The sequence below is a fragment of the Equus caballus genome, chromosome 16, assembly GCF_041296265.1.
Source record: "Equus caballus isolate H_3958 breed thoroughbred chromosome 16, TB-T2T, whole genome shotgun sequence".
Taxonomy (NCBI): Eukaryota; Metazoa; Chordata; class Mammalia; order Perissodactyla; family Equidae; genus Equus; species Equus caballus.
In genome coordinates this window covers 14,005,955-14,026,336 of record NC_091699.1, presented here as the reverse complement: position 1 = coordinate 14,026,336, position 20,382 = coordinate 14,005,955, and the positions used below count along the sequence as shown (strand labels likewise).

The 20,382-nt window shown below is 56.7% G+C and overlaps 1 protein-coding gene across 1 annotated transcript in view; it reads left to right on the top strand.

The window, feature by feature from the left end:
• The window catches only part of WNT7A (Wnt family member 7A), a 101,422-nt gene that overhangs the window by 69,079 nt on the left and 11,961 nt on the right, over positions 1-20,382 (top strand). Inside the window, exon 4 of the mRNA XM_070237193.1 lies at positions 13,254-13,480. Within this exon, the coding sequence (XP_070093294.1) occupies positions 13,254-13,298 (45 nt within the window). The 3' untranslated portion in view covers positions 13,299-13,480. The remainder of the gene's footprint in view (positions 1-13,253; positions 13,481-20,382) is intronic.

Sequence of the window (20,382 nt, the reverse complement as noted above, 5' to 3'; positions counted from 1 at the left end):
ATGGCACCAAGGGGGTATGGGCACGGGGTGGGGGGGCTGGGCCACAGGAGGGACCCCAAAGGCATCTGCTCCAATGAAGCCAGCCTTGGTTGGCACCCGGGGAACTGCTCTTAAGTAGAGAAGTGACGCCCACCTCTGCCAGGAAGTCCAGCTTGGGGGCTCTGGAGGGTGACCTGGGCATCTGTATTTGTAACCAAGTCATTGTGATGCACACGGAAGTTGGAGAAACACAGGCCCCGATGACCTTGAAGATTCCTTCTGGTCCTGAAGGGCTGGATTCCAATATACATCATGGTCATTGTAGTCATCATCAAATGGTTATCATGTTGAGTGCGTGATATAATGCCAGGCACTCTGTGAGGGCTTTTCATATATGATTGCATATAACCCATGAGGTAGCACTATTATTTCACCCCCATTTTACAGATGAGGAACCCGAGGCTGAGGGAGGTTAATCATTTTCCTAAGATCACACAGCAAATGGCTGAGCTGGAACTCAAGGCTGGGTCTGCTGCCCCCTGCCCTCAGCAGCACTTCGTATCTGACTCTGCCCCTAGCTGGCCACGGGTCTTGGTAGCCTCTGGTACCTGCTCCTGGATGCAGTCTCCTCATCCATGGATGGACAGTCTCTTTGCACCTTCATGCTCCCCTGTCTCTGCCCAAATCTGCAAACAGACCTTTGGGGTTTGCTGCCCCGCAGGGCAGTCGGCTGGACTTTGACGGCAGGAGTGAGAAGCTGCTTCTTTGGCCCTGCTGCCCACGTTCCGACTCGTCCCAGGCAGGATTCTTCGGCCCTGCCCATCCTGGCCCGGTGTTAAGCACTGGATCGCCCACCTGGAGTAAAAAGACCTCGTGCAAGGCAGTGGGCAGGCTGGGACGCAGAGGAAAGCCATGCAGAGGAAAGCAGTGTGGAGGCCCCGGTTCTTGGTCAGGGTGGGGAGGTGTGGGAGAGGACACACAGGGAACTGCTGGGTAACTTTTACTAAGCACCTACTATGTGACAGACACTCAGCTAGATGCTGGGCGAACGACTGAACCTCAACATCTCAGCTTTCTTTTCTGGAAAATGAGGTTATTATGAGGAGTAAATGAGATTCATTCCATTATTCATTTATCCAGTAATCATCCATTGAAAGCTGACTACGTGCCAGCCATCGTTCTAAGAAATGCAGCAGTGAAGTGACAAATATCTCTACTTCATCGGGCTAACAGTGCAGCTGGGAAAACACATAAAAACAAGTCAACAAACAAATATATCGTGTAAAGTCAGAGGGGGTGGCAGTAAGGTCCGGGAAGCTAACTAAAGCCAGAGGAAGAGACGGTCCAGAAAGGGCTGTGAGGGGGCAGCATGGGTGCTCAGGGACCATTGGAGTGGAGTAAAACTATCTGAGAGAAGAGTGTTTCCAAGGAGCAAAGAAACAAAAAGGGGGCCCTCCTCATCTCCCCAACTTGCTCCCATCCTGGGAGAGAGGACTTGGAATGGACAGCCCCAGGCAGGAGGGGCCGGGGGGGGGGGGTGCTTCCATGGGATTGCTGCCCAGCTTCCACTGGCCTGACACGCAGGGGAGGCTCCCCATGGAGACCGAAGGGGCTGAACGCTGGGCAGCCCCAAATAATAGAGGCTCACCTCACTTATGAAAACACACGTGGGCCCATGTCACTGCTTTGCTCAAGCACAGGTCCTGTGAGCATCGCCTGAGAGCCTCAGCCACAGGCCCTCCTCTGGAAGCGCTCATGGCAGGTGAGGGGGCAGACCAACACACAGGTGAGGAGACGCCGCATGAGAGCGGCTGTGACAGGGGCCAGCACGAGGGCTGTGGAGGTAAATGTCCCGGGTGCGGGAGTCCGCCTAGGAAGGCCTCTGGAGGAGAACTGAATCTTAAAGGGAGTTTGCATGATTCAGATCTCAGCATGTCTCCTCTTCAGAGAGGCCTCTTCTGGCAGCGCTGGCCCAGATTCCCACCAAGCCACTGTCTGTCACAGCTCCTTATTAAGCTGAGCTGGGATGGTGACCAGGACACCGTGCTGGCCCCTGACCTCATGGAGCTGCCCTTCCAATGCAGGGAGACAGAGAAGGAAGAAACAATGTGCACAGAGATAAAGGCGGGGCTCCCCACAGCGGCCAGTGCTGCGAAGGGAGTAAAACGGGTGAAGGGAGAGGAGGTGGCTGGAGGTGAGGCTCCTTGAGACTGAATGCCCTGGGAAGGTGTCTCTGAGGAGGTGACATTTCAGTGACTTTCTCAAAGCCACACAGAGTAGTGACAAAGCTGAGAGGAGAATCTCATTCTCTTGGCTTCCACACAAGGGCTTCTGCCCAGCGCCCTGTGTCCCCCGTGCTCCCTCATGCTGAAGAAGCCCACACGTCTCCTGCAGACGTCCCCAGACGCACATCACCGGGGCCTGGAGCGAGGGAGTCTCCACTCGTCCTGGCTGCGCCAGCACCTCCAAATACTTTAGTAAAAAGTCCTTTTCTCTGGTTTATGTCGCTGAAGGTTTCTTATAAGCACAAATGAAGAAAACAAAAGAAGCAAATAGAAATGGGAAGACTCCACAACCCCAACCATAGGACCGTCAATGGAGACCGTCTTAAAGACAGACACTCTATCCTGATCCGTGGTGCCAGCACGTGGTGGCTGTGGCCTCCCGTGAATCTGATGTTGCAGATGCGTGCAAGGCACTCACTCTGTTCCAGGCAGCACTCTGAGCACTTTACCTGGAGCATCTCAAACCTCACAGCAGCCCTGGGAGGCAGAAACTGTCATCACCCCCAGCTGACAGATGAGGTCACTGAGGCAAGCAGAGATTTAAGTAACTCCCCAAGGTCACAGAGATGACAAATGGTGGAGCCAGACTTAAACCCCTCTGGAGCCCTCATCTACAGCAGCGGCTGGTGACTAGCAGAGCTCCATGCATGTTAGCAATAATTATTAACGCGGACCCTGGGGCCCAAGCGGCCTCTCCCTCTGTATCCAGCAGGGGGAGCCAAAGCCCATGGCCCCCTGTGCCCCTGCCCCGGGCACGCTTGGTGTGGGGGAAGTGGAACAGCACCTGCTGAACAGAGATGCCCTTCTCTTCCCTTGATGCAGGCGGAGGGAGCCAAGTGGGGAGAAAGACTCTGGGTCAGCAGGGCTCTCCAAAGAAGAACTTTCTGCAGCGGGTCCCACGGAGTCGTGAAACAGTTATTCACACCTGGTTCCAGGTCTTGGGATGAATCAGATCTGGTTTCCTCATGGAGGACCTCCCAGTCAACTGAAAGATTAAGTGACCTGGAAATTATTAGCCTCAGAGAAAGCCCAACAAGTTTTTTAAACTGTCCTGGATCATGCAGCTATTAAGTGGCAGAGCTGGGACTCAGACCCAGGCTTCTTTGACCCCAAAGTCTATGGTCTTTTTATCAAGCCCTGGTCCTCAGTTGATGCAAGCCCTGTGCTTGCTGCTGGGGCTACAGAGACGCAGAAGACAGGGTCCTATCCACAAGGAGCTCACATTCTAATGGAGGAGGGTGGATGTGAGCCCAGACAGTGTTTGGGATGGGAAGGCCTCTGCCAGGATCAGCTCAGGGGCCAGGGAGCACAAAGGAAGAAATGTATTAAAATGTGCTCTCCTCAAAGAAAGGGGTCATGTCTGTTGTGTTTACTGCTGTATCCTGTACCTGGCACAGGGCCTGGCACCCTTTAATCCTCAAGGAATGTTTGATGAATGAATGAATGAGGAAGAGACCAAGTGCCTAGGACAGAGACATGGTTAATGAAGGAAGGCTTTTGATGACTTCGTGTTTGGGTGAGGCTTGAAGGATGAGTTAGGAGTTGACCAGGGGAAAAAGGGGAAAGGTATTTCAGGCATACGCAAAGGAATAACAGGGTGGAGTAACGGCCTCTCAACTGTTTTTAAAATTACAACCAATAATATACACACATACACAACATACACACAATATATACACACACACACAATTAGAACCGTATTTTGTACAATGTCTTCTGTTATCGTCTGGCCTGTTTGCGCGTTGTAAATGTTAGTGATAACTTGCTGATTTGTTCTGATGTTGGCACAGGGAATTTGGGGAAAGTGGAGGCTGCAAGGGTAATTTGGAGGCAGACTGTATGGATCTTCAGATGCTGGGGTGGTGAGTTTGGGCCCTTCTTAGTCCTTGCCCGCCCTGCAAGGTCCAGCCCTGCAAACTCCCTGCTCCTTCTCTAGCCCTCTGAGTAACATCCTGCCTGCTCCAGTTAGTCTTCTTCAGCTGCCTCTAGCTTCTCCTCTTCCCTAGCTGGTTCTTTAAATGGTGCTGCGTTCCAGGGGCTCTGCGCTGGGCTCTCCCCACTCGTCCTTCTCAGCCTCCTGTGACATCCCAGCCTTGGTCTCAATGACTGCCCACCTCCAGCTCTGGAGACCCAGTCACCCTCAAAGGCCCACACCCACCCTCCTGAGTGCCTGGTACACACATTCAGCTGCCCCTACAGATGTCAAACTTGGCACCTCCGAAACCAAATTCATCTCCCTCAGACCTGCCCCTCCCTTGCCATCTCCACGTTGTCCTCACCAGCCACACTGTCTCACAGGACAGAGTCCTCCTCCTGTTTATTCTGCCTTCACATCAGCTCTCGGATCCATGCACCTCTCTCCTTGCCATCTGCCAGCATCCTTGTCCAGGCTGGGCCTTTTCTCCACTGGATAACTGTTGACACCTGTTGCAATCACCTCCGGGCCCCCTTCTGTTGGTTCCTCATAACAGCCACCATGAACCTTTGGAAACATAAATCGGATGGTGTGACACCCTGCTTCCCTTTATGATAAAATTCAAACTTATTAGTATGCCCTAAAAGTACCCCCAGATTCCTCATTGAGTCTCCTTTCTGCACCCTTCCTCCACCCCTATTCCCTCCAGTGCTCCATTCTTCAGGACCCCCATGGGCCCTGCTTCTTCTGACTTCAAAAACTCTACCTGCTTAACACCAACTCATTCCTTCTGGAGCCCAGTTTAGGAACAGCTCCTCCAGGAAGCCTTCCTGGTTCCACCCAGGTTGGATTTGGAGCCCCAGTCTCTGTGTTCCCACAGGCCTCTGTGCATCCACCATCTTGGTACCCAACACCTTCTCGTCTATTGCAGTGGCCCAAGTCTCTCTTTTCCATTAGATGGGTGGCATAATTGAGGGGATAAGAGCAGATGCTGAAGCCAAAACTCCTCAGGTTCAAACCCCAGCTCTGCCGTGCACTGGCTGGGGGAGATTGGAACTTTATTTAATCCTCCATGATGCGCTTTCCCCACACTATGAAATAATGGTAGTTATGATAATAATAATGATAAAAATATTAACCAGAAGAAGAGCATCTATCTGATAGCATTGTTAGGGACTGAAATGGGTTAACTCGCTGAGGTTCTTCATGACATTGCCTGGCATGTAGTCAGTGCTCCCCACGTGTTCCGGGAGGAGATCAGCCTTCAGACTAGCTGCTCCAGAGGGCAGACACTGGGTCAATTTCATCCACCGCTGTGTCCCCAGCACCTGCCCCCACATCCTGGTTATGAGTGAACCCTAACATTTGCGACATAAATGGACCTTTGGTCTAAGAGAATGACGATGCTCCTAGAGAAGAAAGGACGCAGCTGAGTGATGCGTTCGAGGTCGACTGCTCAGGGCTCGGCGCTGACCGCATCTGTGGGTGAGCAGGAAGGAATAGGGAGGAAGAACAGGGCTGAGACAGACCTTGTTACGTTCCTCTCAAACCCTTGGCTGCTCCAATGCCCCGCTCTGTCGTTCACTGACACCTCCGTCCACGCAAAGACTCCAGCCAGCTTGTGGTTAGTGGTCCTTCCTGTCCTCTCTCTTTCCCCCTCCCCGTCTCCACTGAGTCCTCCCAAGTCCTCTCAGTGCTGCTCGTGTCCCGGGTTGAGCATCCTCTCTCCTCTCTGCACCCCACTTCCTCCCATGTGTTCCAGTTACAACTGCCGTGTGACCACTGACCCCAAAATGTAGCCACATCAAACAACTTCATTATACTCATAAATTATTGGGCTTGGGGATTTCGACAGGGCACTCTGGGGATGAGTGCAGAAGCCACCGTCCGCCGTGCCTCAGCTGGGAAGACTCAGCAGCAGGCTGGCTGGGGCTCCTGCAGCCACACGTCTGGCACCTGGGCCGGGGTAAGTCCAACGCTGAACTCAACCGGGCTTGTGGACCGGAACACCTCCACGTGGCCCCTGTGTGTGCCGGAGTGTCCTCACTGCCTGGCAGCCTCCAGGTGTCTTCCACGGTGGCTCAGGGCTCCAGCAGGAGCGTTCCTGCCAACAAGGTAGAAGCTGTGTGGTCTCTTAGGACCTAGCCTTGCAAGTCCTGGAGCATCGCTTCTGCGACCCCCTATCGGCTGAAGCCCTCAGAAACCCACCCAGATTCACGCGGGGGAAAGCACAGAGAGCCCACCTCTCGATGGGAGCCTTGGCGAATAATTTTGTGACCATGTTTTAAAACCACCACGTGAACCGAAACCAGCACTGTCTCGTACCTGGCCCCAGGGTGTGCTCTCCTCTCTGGTCTGCCTGGCTCCACTTTGTCCAGCCCTACCTATCGCCTCCCGGTGGATTCTCCACGGGGCAGCCAAGGGGAGATTGAACACACAAATCAGATGAGTCAGCCTTTCTTCATAGCCCTCCAATGTCTTCCCACCGAACTTTCCACTGAAATCTAAGCTCCTGACGTGCCCACACAGCCCTGTGGGCTCTGCATACCCCGTCTCGTCCCTCCCGCATCACTGGCCCTCTTTCTCTTTCTTGAGCACAGCCCCACCTCCCCCCTGGGGCTCGTGCCCACCTCTGAGCTCTTCACTGCGGTCCTCCTTCCTGAAATGCGGGGCCCCCAGCCCTGTGTCCTTCGGATCTTAGCTGGAAAGCATCTCCTCAGATCGAAAATAAACCCTCCAGCACCCAGTGTCGTCTCTCGCTCACTCAGTTCTGTTATCTTCACTTGTCCCTGTGATGTCTGAAGTTATGCATTTGTTTACTTCTGGTCTGTCTCTCTCACTAGCTTCAAGAGAGAAGGACGTTTGTCCTTCTCATTCCTTGCTGTGTCCACGGTGCCCCATGGGGCCTGGCACAGACATTTGTGGAGGGTGAATAAATGCATGACAGTGGCTTTGAGGGCACATGTGTGTGATTTAGAAGAGCAATTCTGAAGGATAGGCAGGCCGGGCCTGGGTGTGGGGGGCGCTTACTAAAGTCAGCCACGTCTTGTTTCCAATCTGGCTCTGCTGCTCACTGGCTGGTGACTTTGGGGAAACACCTTCGTGTCCCTGAGCCTCAATTTCTTCAGATGAAACTCGAGTCCAACAGCCCCTAGCTCACTGGACTCGGGTGTATATCATCGGAAGGGTTCAGCACTTCTGGGCAGCCAGGATGCTGTCCCCTGGAGCGACGCCGCGCTGCACCACCCGCCGCTCCCGCCAGGTGTCGCCGCGAGCGCGCTCTGAGGGGCGGCTGCGCCCGGCGCTCTCGGCGGCCGGGGCGCCCCACGTCTTGGTTCGGTGCGGGGCGTCCAGGCCTCAGCCCGACTCCGACCGTGCGCTCAGAGCAGGATTGCAGAGGAAGCTGACCCACCTGCGCACCCACCTGCCGTCCAGCCTCTAATAGCCAGGGGTGGGAGAGGAATTTACTGGGCCAGTAGCCCCGCTCCGCCAGCGGCCCTGAGGAAGGGGGCGCCCTCCCCCGAAGCCGGTCTTGGAAGCCAGGGGGAAGGCGAACCCGGGGTGCGACCTAACAACCCCCGGCTCCGAGCGCTCGGCCAGGCGCGGGCGCACGGCGAGGCGGACCAGCTCGAGGCTGCTCGGCCGAGCCCTGATCCCTCTCAACCAGAGGGCGGTCCCTGGGCGCCCAGCAGCCCTGCAACTTTCGAGTTAGCGACGTGTAGGGGTCGAGCGGACTCCCACCGCCCCCCACCCGGCTTCGCACCCCGGAGCCGGGAGGGGGCGCCGCGGGAGCGCAAGGGGCAAGGCGCGAGCGCGCGCCTGGAGCAGGCGGCCCGGTCCCGCGGGGGCGCGGGGCGGGCGCTCGGGGGAGGGGGCGGAGGAGGGACGGGAGCAAGAAGGGAGGGAGGGAGGGGCGGGGGCGGGTGACTGCAGCGCCCCCGCACTCCCCGCGCCTCGCACACTTGCACCGGCTGCTCGCGCGCAGCCCGGCGTCGCCCCGTGCAGCGCTCGCTCCTCCCTCCCTCCTCCCGCTCCGTGGCTCCCGCGCTCCCGGCGAGGCTCAGGCGCCGAGCGCGCGGACGGGCGCACGGACAGACGGCCCCGGGGAAGCCTCGGCCCGCGCCTGCCGGGCGGGCTATGTTGATTGCCGCGCCGGGGCCGGCCCGCGGGATCAGCACAGCCCGGCCCGCGGCCCCGGCGGCCAGCGGGGACTATGAACCGGAAAGCGCGGCGCTGCCTGGGCCACCTCTTTCTCAGCCTGGGCATGGTCTACCTCCGGATCGGGTAAGGGTCGCTCGCACCCCCTGCACGCGTGTCCCGGCAGAGTTGGCGTGGCCCGGGGAAAGGTCGCGCCGCCTGCGGAGCCGCCGCCTGCCACCAACTTACTTGGCCCCCCAGAGAAGCCGGGTGGGCTCGGTGCGGGAGCCGGGGGTCGCACAAAGGCTCCCCGCAGGCGGACGCCCCAGGGGCGCGCACAGCTCGAGAGACACGGGCGGGGGAACCGGCCATCCTGAGGACGTCTGATTCTGGAAGCCCCCAGAACCAGAGACAGCCTGTAGGGACGCTCCAGCTTGGGGAACTGTGAAGTCGGCTGGCTGCTGCAAAGGGTCAGCCTCTCCGGGGCCCTTCAGCCCGGGGCGCGGGAACAGCAGCTCTAGCAGGAGTACCGAGCCGGGAGCCAGGACCACGACCGCTCCCAGGGACCTCAGCCCCCAGAGCCCGAGAGCAACTCTGTACACAGAGGCGCGGACGCAGCCGCTCCGAGAAATAGGGCAGTCCTCCGGTGGCAGGCGGGGCCGGTCCGTGCGACAGGGAACAGGTACCCAGAGGGAGGGACATTCGCTGGCAAAAACACAAAGCGCTGCTCAGAGCCTTGGCAGCACCCGCTTTCCGAGGACCCTCAGACTCCCAGAGCCCCTTCCCAGGCCAAGGGCATCGCGCCTCCCACTCCCAACAAACACACACAAAGGTAGGAGGGAGATGGCCCGAGACGCCCGGGAGACAAGCTCGCAGAGCCAGCGCCAGAAGGAGGCGGGACACCCCGCCCCCTAAGACTGGGCACCCGAGTCCGCCGGCGCGCCCGCGGAGCGCCCTCCCCGCTTCGCCCCGGCGTTTCTGCGGAGGTGGGGCCTGGGGCGGGCTCTAGCTGGAAGGTGGGAGGGGGCGGCTCGGGACGCGTTTTGGAGCTGCGTTTGCAGGCTGGTCCCCCTTTGTAGTTAGGAGATAAGGCGAGTGAAGCACGGAGGGGTGCGGAGGGGGGCTTTAGGGACTGGTGGAGCTTCTGGCGCTGAAGGGCCACCGTGGCAGGTTCCTCACAGCCTGCTCCAGCATCCCCAGCAGGGGACCTCCCCACCGCTCGGCTCGGGGAGGGGGCGGCCTGCGGCGGGGCGGCGAGGGGCTGTGCGTGGCAGCTCCTTTGTGTTTGTCGCTACCGCTCTCCCCTTTCCCCACCCGCGTCTCTGGAGCGCGCATTTCGCCAGCTGACCGGCCGTGGCGGCCAGCAGGTGCGCACGGAGCGGACGAGGCGGCCCGCCAGCCCCGACCGCGGGCCGAGAGGCGGCTGCGGGGCGAGCGCGCGCCTGCCTGCGGTGTGTTTTAAGTGTTATTGATTCGCCCGCGTCTGGGTGGTTTTTCTTTTTCCCCCGCTTTAATCTTCATCTTGGCCCGCGCCCCGCCGCCCTGCGCGCTTCCAGCATCCAGGAAGCCGGTCGGGCTGATTGGCGCTGGCCGCGTGCGGGCTTTATCTCCTTTTTAATTAGAAACGGGGCGGAGGGACCGGGGAGGGGAGAGAGAAAGGGAAAACAACAGAAAATAACCTCCCCTGGCCGCCCCGCCCGACCTCTCGCCGGCGCCGAGTCCTCATTGGCCCCGCGGGGGCCCGCTGCCCCGGGGCGAGGGAGCCGCGGAGGGCGCCGGCCTTCCGCCCGCCGCCGCCCTTTGGGGCGGGGAGAGGTCCGGGTCAGGAGATGGAGATACAGGGTGGCTTTGGGCCCGGCCCTGCAGCTCCCTGGGCCTCGGGTTCGCCATCTGTAAAATGGGCATGAGAGGTAAGGTCCCAAAGTCCCTGAGAGGCCTCCGGGGTCCCAGAGGTGGCTGGTTCCTCCCTGCTCGGGATCGCTGGCGGGGTGTCTCTGGTATTCTTATTTCAAGTGGCTGGAGCACTAGCCCCTGGCAACAATCAGATCCAGTAGTAATAATAAGGACAACAGCACATTTATGGAGTACTGACTGTGTGCTTCTAAGCACTTTCCATGTTTTGACACATTTAATTTTCACAGCAACCCTATGAGGTGAGGACGAATTATCAATATCTTCATTTTATCCTTGGAAAAACTGAAGTCCAGAGAAGGGATGTAACTTGCCCAAGGTCACACAGCTAGTAGGTGAAGGAGCTACCAGACTATTGTTCCTATAAATTTGTGACCCTAGTATATCATTCCAGTCTCTGATGGTGTAGGAATTTCCTGATGGCCAGCTAGATGTTCAAAGCTTCCTCCTGACTTGTGGCCAGAACATCTCCATTTGACTTAATGCGTCTGTGCCGCTTCTTCCTCGAGCATTTCAAACATTCCAGCTCTCCGTTAGACTCTTTTAGTGGCTGAGATGAATGACCCAGAGCTCTCACCAGGCTCCTGTTTCAGATCCATCACCTGTTCGCCTCCAGGTCTCAATCTCTGTGAGCTCCATTTTCACATCTGGGAAGTGGACCTGGTGATTCCTGCCCGACAGTGCTGTGTCGAAGGTTGCATGCGCTCGTGCTTGTGGCAGCCCCCGCCATGCTGACCTGACACGTAGCAGGGATGCTGCAGAAGCTGGCGATGCGCTCAGCGCGTATTTGGACGCACCTGCTATGTGACGGGTGCTCCCTCTGAGCAGCGTTTTTGAAGCTCCACGTCCATTCATTCAGTAGCTGTTTAGCGGACTGGCAGACAGCCCCCCTGCCCTCAAAGAGCTCACGGTCTAACGAGAAAGGCACCAAACAAGTGAGCAGGCAGATTAAAGCAAACACATACAGTAAAAGGTTGCAGAGGACCGCGAGTCATCCAGAGCATGAAGTAAAGAAAACAGAGATTGTGATGCAAGGAGCGCGGGTGGGGTGGGAGACAGGCTCCCTTGGCTGGGGTGGTCAGGGAGGTGACCCTTGAGGCCACGTGAATGATGGCAAGAAGCCAAGCATGTGCCAATCAGGGGCTGAGAGAGCTTCCAGGGTGAGGGTACCAGCAAGGACGAAGGGCCTGAGGCAGGAAGAGGGTTGGTGTGGGGCAGCCACGGAGGGAGAGAGCGTGGGAGTGGTCGGTTATGCACTTGGAGGTGAGCAGGGTCCCCTCATCTCTGGTGCTGTGGGGACAGGGGAGCCTCACTTTAAGAAATGCCCATTCCAGACAACTTCCCCTAGCTGAGCCCAGGATGGAAGGCGTGGGCGGTGAGCCCAGCGGCCGGCCGTGGCCCTCCGTAAGTGAAGCTCTTACTATTCCAGCCAGAGTGCGGCTTCAGGGCTGAGGTCCTCTCTGTAAACGTTCTCCTGATGACATTTAAAGCTTCTATGAAAGGAAGCTCCAGACGAGGGGGCCGTCTTTGTGTAAAGGGAGGGCTACCTGCATCATCGGTGTTCCCACTGGAGCCTGTTTGGGGTTATCTTGATATTAGGAAATGGCCCCACCCTCAGGCCAGATACCCACGAGTCACGCTGACGCCGCTTTCCCTCAAACCCTTCCTCGTCCCTCCCCTCAGCTCCGCCCTGTCCCTCAGTCCATCAGCAAGCTGGTCAGCTGCCTCTGCTGTCACCCCCACCACTGCCACCAAGGCCAAGCCACCCCCACCTCTCACCTGCCCACTCTCCCTGCTCCTCCTCTGGCACCCCACAGGCCTGTCCCCGTAGGGCTGGAGGAGGGGACCGTGTCAGGGTCCTGCTGATGGCACTTTAGAGCTTCCGGCTGCGTCTGAGAAAATTCTAGCCCTCAGCCAGATCTTCCCCCAAGCTCTCTCTCCTCCAGCATTGGTTCTGCATCAGCTTCTGTGGGTTCCTGCTGCTCCCTGGCGATCCCAAGCTTGTTCCCCTCCCAGGACTTTGCCTTTTGTGTTCCCTCTGCCCAGAGTCCTGTTCCCCAGACCTTCCCACGGCTGGATCCTGCCATTCAGGTCCGCTGCACTGTCACTTCCTCAGGGAGGCCCTCCTTGACCACCCCAGCCAAAGTGCCCCTCTTCCTTCCCTCCCAAACCTACCGCTAGCTGCCATCACAGCATTGTCGTTTGCTCTCTTCGTAGTGCACGTCACCATCTGAAATGGCCCGTTGTATTCATTTGTGACACACACTGTCTCCCTGAAGGGCAGGGCCTCCCGTCTCCCAGCAGGGTGCCTGGCACGTGCTGGTGCCCAGTGTGTACCATGCAGTCAATGAGTTAAGGAGATAGGAACTCTCACCTGAAGAGTCAGAAGCGTCCTGTAGGCCAGTCATGCCCAAAGTGGGAAACGCATACTCCATGGGCACACAGGAAGAAAACACTAGAACTTCTCTTTACGATTGCTCTTTTTAAAGATGTTTCTTTGGCTCTAAATCATATACATACATTCCAGAGAGCATATATAACACACACGCACAGTTGTTTTAATGGACTTCTGTGCACCCACCACCCTTGTGGAGGCCACTGCTCCGTGACACTGGGTGGTGTTCACTCCCTTGCGTGCCTCTGCAGTTTCGCCACGTGGAGGAGATTCGTAAACAAGATCGGTTTCCTTTTGCAGGATTTTAAACTTCATCTCAGTTGAATCCTACCATAAATACAAAGGCAACTCACCTAGTTCTCTCACCGTTGTTGGTGACATCCATCGTCATCTTTTCATATCCAAAGAGGAGATCGAGCCTTGCTAATACTGGATGTACACATCGCACAAGCACCCGGGTGGAATTATAGATGACTAAACGTGGGTTGGGGGTGCAGTATCAAACAGTTGGGAGACCTCAGCTGGGAGCAGCAGGGTGGGAGGGCCAGGGCCTGATACCCAGGGAGGGCCTGGAGGCCGTGCCCCTACCTTGCTGGCCTAATGCTCCATCTCTCTGTGTCCCCTGCTCCAGCGGCTTCTCCTCGGTGGTAGCTCTGGGTGCGAGCATCATCTGTAACAAGATCCCAGGCCTGGCTCCCAGACAGCGGGCGATCTGCCAGAGCCGGCCCGACGCCATCATCGTCATAGGAGAAGGCTCGCAAATGGGCCTTGACGAGTGTCAGTTTCAGTTCCGCAATGGCCGCTGGAACTGCTCGGCGCTGGGGGAGCGCACCGTCTTCGGGAAGGAGCTCAAAGTGGGTATGTGCTCACCCAGACACCCCACGCAGGGCCTTACAAGCTGCGGGGAGACTAGATGCCCTTGGGAGCCCCCTGGGACCCCCTCACCTGCCACATACTGGAATGCCCCCCGATATGGGAGCCCGAAGGTGCCAGACTTGAATTCAAGTCTCTTGATGAGGGTCAGCCCTCTGGTTTGGATCCATACCAGCCGTTTATGACAGAGTTGAAAACCAGTGCCCAAACGCTAACTGGCTGGTCCAGAGCTGATGTTTTTTAAATTGAAGCCAAATTTCAAAATTAGCTGTTTCACCTAAAAATACAAATTTACGGCTTCTTTTGAAAAATATCTTACATATGTGCCCGATAATTATAATGGGCTGGAGCTGAGCACCCAGCTTCCTTTAGCTGGAGCCTGGGCAGCCCGTTCACTGCCACAGTCCCCAGCACTCCCTATTATCCACCTTCTATCCACCCTTATGTGACTCCCCTGGCCACTGTGGGCATTTGAATTTGCAACTCCTGCTTTATGAGAATTGTATGTTGCTTGGATGTGCATGCAAACACATATACACACACAGACATGCACAAAGTGTTGGGCCACACATTCGGTTTCCAAAGCAATTGTGGGAAAAGCCTGGTGGAAAGGGGGTTGGTCACCGGGAGGCCCCGATCGGGGCGGGGAAAGCCTTGTTGTTTGCCTTGTTTGTGTACATCTGACATGGGGTGCCAGGAACTCTGCAGGCTTGCTTCTGAGCTGTGAACTTCTCTGAAAGTCAGCGTGGACTTAGGCCTCTCTGGGCTGGAGTGGTTTTCCCGGCCTGCTCTAAGGTCATCCCTGAATTCTCACTCTCCCTCAGCCCCAACATCAGCAAAGCCAATGGGTATGGAAAAGATCCACCCCAAATCCAGTCACTTCTCCGTGTGCCTCCTTCCTCTCCCTTGGGTCACCCGCTGGCACATCTGGGCTCCTGGGTCTTCCCCGTCTCTTCGCTGTCTCTGTGCTGTTCCCTGGCCGTCCTGCAGAGCCTCTCGCAGGCAGGCTCGGCCTTTGTAAATGGACATCAGATTATACAATTTCCCTGCTCAAACCCTTCAGAGGCTCCCCCTGCTATGAGCATGAAATCCCAACTCGCTGGGCTGCTGCTGGCCTCTGCCCCCATCTGCCCTTCCCCTCGCCCACCCAGCCTCCTCACGTTTCCCAGACACACCACACTGGGTCCTGCTCCCGGGTCTGGGCACCGTGCGTGCCTCTGCCTCATACCGTACCACCAGGTTCCTCTTCTCTGTACGCAGGGCCCCCCCCCCCCCAGCTGTAGGTCTCCAGCGGCTTCCTGGACCGCCTGTCTAAAGTTCCTGTCACCACGCGCTGCATCCCGTCAGCCAAGTCCCGGGCACCGTCTGAAGCTGCCTCACCTGCTGGGAAAGCAGCTCTGGAGGCGGGGGCTCCCTGCCACGTTCCCCACTCCATGTCTTCTTCCCCTTTCTTCTTGGAAGGGAGGACAGCGGCATCTCGGTCCTGCAGCAGACCTTGTTTTGTCACCATCTCCTCCACTTGCCTTCTTCCTCATGCCTGAGGGGACTGCGGAACAGGCCCCAGGTTCAGGGTGCAGTGGCAGGGCGTGGTGGCCTCCTCCCCTCTCAGCACGCACGCCCTTTCCAACATCCTTGTGCTCAGAATGGGACTGCCCCCACTCACACCAGGAGGCGGCATCAACACTGGGACTCGAGTTTAGTTCACCGAAATCCCCATCTTGTGAACCGTCCCTGTTGTCACCTGTGGTTTTTCTGCCTTCTCTTGCTCACAGCCCCTGCCCCCCATTTCTGGGACCCGGGCCTGGGCTCTGCCATTATTTTAAACTTGGATCTTTGCTGACATGATGACATGGGACCTTTGCTGACAGACGTTACAGATGAGGAAACTGAAGGACTTGCCCAAGGTCAATAGGTGTGAGTGGCGGGTCTCCCAGGACTGGGTTGTTCTGGCACAGCTTGCAGTCTGGGAATAGCCAGCCCACTGGCTGCACTGTAATGCTGCTGCCCAGGTGCGGCAGGAGGGCCACGGTGCCGGGGTCCCAGGACGAAGGGCCCCTGCTGTGCAGCAGCCCCCAGCGGGGCAGAGTAGTAGAACCGAGGGACCCGTTGCAGGCTGAGGTCAAGGAATACTGCCAGTACAACCCACCAGTGTCCACTGGGGAGGAGCAGAGGCCTGGGGCAAGAGGAAGGCTTGAGCAGGCAGAGGCGGCCTCAGGGACTTCAAGCCAAGAGAGGAACCGAGAAACCCATGGGGCGGCGATGCTCAGGCAGCAGGCTGTGGGGCTTGGAGCAGAAGGAGCAGAGCCAGGAGAGGTGCAGGGTCAGTCTGAGCAGTTTCAATTTCTAGGGTGGGAGCAATTGGAGAATTTTGTGCATGGGCATGACTGACAAAGTGAAATTGCATCCTGTGAAGTCACCACTATTCAATGATCTTTGGCCCTCACGAATAGCAACATCGTATGATTCAACCTAATAGGAATTCTGGAAGATTCATTAAAGGGTGGGTACACCTTTGTATTATCAATATAGTCATCCATCGATTCACTCATGCGCCCACCAAATATTTACTGAGGGTTCACTATGGCTGGAAGCTGCTGTTCCAACCTGCGTGCTCAGGGAAGGCCTCTGGATTTGCGAGGGAGGTGAGCCACAGGCATGTCTGGGGGAGAAGCATGCCAGGCAAAGGGAGTGGCACGTGTAAAGGCCCTGAGGCAGGAACGTGTTTGGTGGTTTGAGGAACAGCGAGGAGGCTGGTGTGGCTGGAGTACAGCAAGAGAGCAGAAGAGGAAGGCACAGAGGTCGGAGAAGGAGCCAGGAGCTGGACAGTGTGACATCTGTCCGGCCAAGTCAGGGATTTGGATTTTCCTCCATGGGAATGGAGAGCAAGGGATCCTGCTTTGGGTTTAGCAGCATTGCTATGGCTTCTGGGAATAGAGTGAACTGCAGAGGGCCCATGGGGGGAGTTAGGAGTCTAGTCTGGTCTGGGTCCGGGTGGGAGGTGCTGGTGGCTGGGACCTGAGCGATGGCAGTGGGGATCTGCCTTGGAAGTGAGCTGCCAGGATAGGGGGAGACTGACGACCTGAAAGCGACTTAGGAAGGAGTTCCCTTGCCCTGGGGCTCTTAGGGTGGTGGCAGTGGGAACAAACAGAGGAAGATGAGGTCAAGATGAGCCCCCCTGAGACTGAGAAGCCACTTCCCCCCTGAGCCTTGGTTCCCTCATGTGTAGACAGCTGTCCTGCTCGGGGACACCAAGACGCAAGCCTCAAGTTTAGGCTTTCTGGGCTCTTCATCAGTACTCTTCCCGCATGGGGCAGCATCTTTCTGGGAATGACCAGCCAGCAAGGGCTGCCTTGTAGGGATGAGGGATAAGGAGCAAGGTCCTCGACTTTTGGCACTCTGGCCATCGAGTCCACACACTGGACAGCAGGACACATCACCTATCTCTGAAGAGAAGCTCCACTTGCGCTTCTGCTTACATCTCGTTGGCTAGAACTTCATCACATGGCCACAGCTAGCTGCAAGGGAAGCTGGGAAATGTAGTCTTTTGTTCAGAGTGGCCATGAGACCAACCAAGGATCTGTGGTTGAAGAGGAAGGGCAGTGGGGTGGGCAGGTAGCCCCTGGCATAGGTTCTGCATCCCATGCTGAGGTCTGTAGGCTCACCCTTCACCCTCTCCTCAACCTCCACTCAGGTCTCCAGCTCTCCCTGTGCTTCATGACTCTGTCTCTCCATCTGAGTGTTCTGGATTTTACTGCATAGATCCAAGGAGGGGACCATGGGCACATACCAGGCAAGACCCTCTGAGATGCTAGAAACTGAAACCCAATTGAAGCCACCTCCAGCACAAAGGGGAATTTATGTGTGCCTGAGTCACTAGGCAGTGAGGGATGGTGCTGACTTTCAGAATTTGGTCCTTTGGCCTGGACCAGAGGTGGTGCTGGCTTCTGCCAACCCCAGAGGCGCCGCTTAGGGCAGCAAGATGGCTGTTGCAGCTCCAGTGTGACAACTTCCAGGTTCAAGTCCAGCCAGAAAGAGCTCAGCCCTTCTCTGGTAGCACTGGCAAAGGTCCTAAGGTTCATCCCGATTGGACCAGCTAACGGGGCTTGACTTTGGCCGTGTGTCCTTCCCAAACCAGTCACAGTGGCCAAGGGCAACAGTGCTGTTGTTGACCAGGCCTGCGAGCCCCGCCCAGACCATCTCTCAGGGGAGAGGGCCTGCTCACGAGTCTGTGGATCTGCTTGGGCTGCCAGGACAATTCCCACAGGCTGGGCGGCGTAGACGACTTTTATTGTCTCACAGTTCTGGAGGCTGGAAGTCCAAGACCAAGGTGCTGGCAGGGCCAGTGTCTGCCGAGGCCTCTCTCCTTGCCTTGTAGATGGCTGCCTTCTTGCTGTGTCTTCACCTGGTCTTCTCTCTGTGTCTGTGTCCTGGTCTCTTCCTATAAGGACACTGGTCAGATTGGGTTAGGACCCACCCTAATGACCTCGCTTTAACTTATTCACCGCTTTAAGGGCTCTGTCTCCAAATACAGTCACATTCTGAGGTCCTGGGGGTTAGGAGTTTAACATATATTCATATTATATAATATTATAATATATTCATATATAGTCATATATTCATATGTTGGGGGACACAATTCACCCACAGCAACAGCCAGAGAGCAGCATGGTCTGTGCTTTAGCGAAAGGCATGTGGGGTGTGGTGGGTGCTCAGAGGTGAGACTCCAAGGTGGGAGGAGTGGCCTGAACAGCGGAGATGGCCTTGACCTAGGTCTTGAAGGGTGGGAAGAGTTTCAGTGGTCAGTGAATGGGATCCCAGCAGAGGGACCGGTGGGGCAAAGACATGACTGCTCAGGGGATGGGGCACAGGGGTAGGCAGCCTCGGGAGAGATCACGGGCCGGCTGTCAAGAGTCTTCAAAGGCTGGGATGACTTGGGCGTGGTGTGTGAGCTCACATGAGCTTTATCAACTGCTACCCAGGCCCAGGTGGCACTCGGGAGCCTAAGAAGGCATCGCCCTCTCCAGGCTTTTCCTTTTCTTCAATGATACAATGAGCCCCCTTGGAGCCACTACCCGGCACAGCAGCTGGAACAAGGAGGGTGGTGTAAATGCACACCGTGGGCATCTTCTTGCACCCCTGCCCCTCCTAAGCCAAGCTTTCTCCATATGAACCTGGGGTTTCCCATTTCTTGCTTGTTTATGTCTAATTTATCCTATTGACATATTCCCCGGAAGGAAATTGTTTGGTTTTAGTTGTGTTTAATTTTATAAGGAAGAGGCGTCACGCTGTTTGCAGTCTTTTGGAATTTACTATTTTCTTCACTCACTATTACTAAAACTCACCCAGGTCGTTCCTTGTAGCTGTTGTTGATTCATTGCAGCGGTGGCACATAGACCCCGATCTGTGCACCCACGCTTTTGGTTGTGGGGCATCTGGGTTGTCTCTAAGCATTTGCTGTCACTCACAGGGCCATCACGGGCCTCGTGCACTTACTGTCTACGTGCATGCATTTCTTGTGGGCGTATACAGGAAGGAATTGCCGTTGGCTGGGTCTGAATCAACCTGACTTCCATACCGACTGTGCCAAGTGCCACTCCCACCAGCCGGCAGTGTGGATCCACGGCCTCGTCAACACTGGGATTGTCCAGACTTCTTCACTGCTGCTTAGGGGATGGGTGTCAAATGCTTTCTCACTGTCATCTTGATTTGCATTTCCCTGAGAAGTGATGGGGTTGAAGTCTCCTCCTATATTTACCAGCCACGCCTGTTTACTCTTCTCTGAGTTGCCTATTCCTGCTTTTTGCCCATTTTTCCATCAGGTTTTGTATTGTCCCCTCAGGTCTGGCTGTCATGGTACCATTGCATCACAGTGCAGAAGTGCCAGGGCTGCGTCAGGCTGCACCGGGGAGGGTGGGTCATGTGGGGCTTCACTCTCCTGTCACTCATGTTTTTGTTGAGGGTTGATTGGTGGGGCCAGGAGCCAAGACGGCCTTCCTCATATATTGCCTCGGTTGGTCTCGTCCACCTGGAAAGGAGGCGTGTCCACCATCTCTCTCCTGGCACGAGGCTCCCATCAAGGCTGAGGTGAGATCAGTAGTGAGCTCCCTGGAGCTGGGGAGATTCTTCTGGTTTGTGTGAGCCTGCGGATTTGAGATTCTCAGGGCTTCCCTGTGCTTGAGAACCTCGGCCACTTGCTGGGCCTCTCTGGAGGGCCGCCTGCTCATCTCGCATGTGGGCTGTAGATTGTGCTCTTGGTGCAGCAAAAGCTGTGGTCCAATTACTCATCTAAACTCGCTGCTCTGACTCTACCTCCGAAATCCATCCCCCAGTCTGTACGCTTCTCCCCATCTCCACCACCAGCTCCTGGCTCAAGCCAGCATCTTCCGAGAGTTGTCACGCAGACAAGTGCCTCAGCCTCCTCATGTATGCCCGCCTCCCCGGTCAATGCAGCCATGCAACATAGCACCTTCCCAGGGTCGCTCTGACCGTGGCATCCCCCCATGTAAACCCTACAGTGGCTTCCCTATTGCTGTGAGGATAAAATACCAACGCGTCCTGCAGTCCTTTATAGGCTCCATGACCTGCCTCCCGACGCCCTCTCCACCCAGCCCTGCTGGCCTTCCGCCCCTCAAGTGTGCCAAAGTGCTGCCCGCCTCAGGGCCTGTGCCCCGGCCGTCCGCTCTGCCTGATCCTCTTCTGTCCTTCCATCTCGGTTCACAGGTCATCCTCCCAGAGGAGCCTTCAGGAGCCCCTGCGTGGTGTGGACCCCCCGTACCTCTTGGCCCCTCACCTGGCCGTTTTTCCCTTTGTGTCACTTTGCTGCTGCAAGGCGAGGCCTCCATCTATTTGCTCATTGGTGCAGTGCTGGGTGCCAGGTCAGCCCTGAA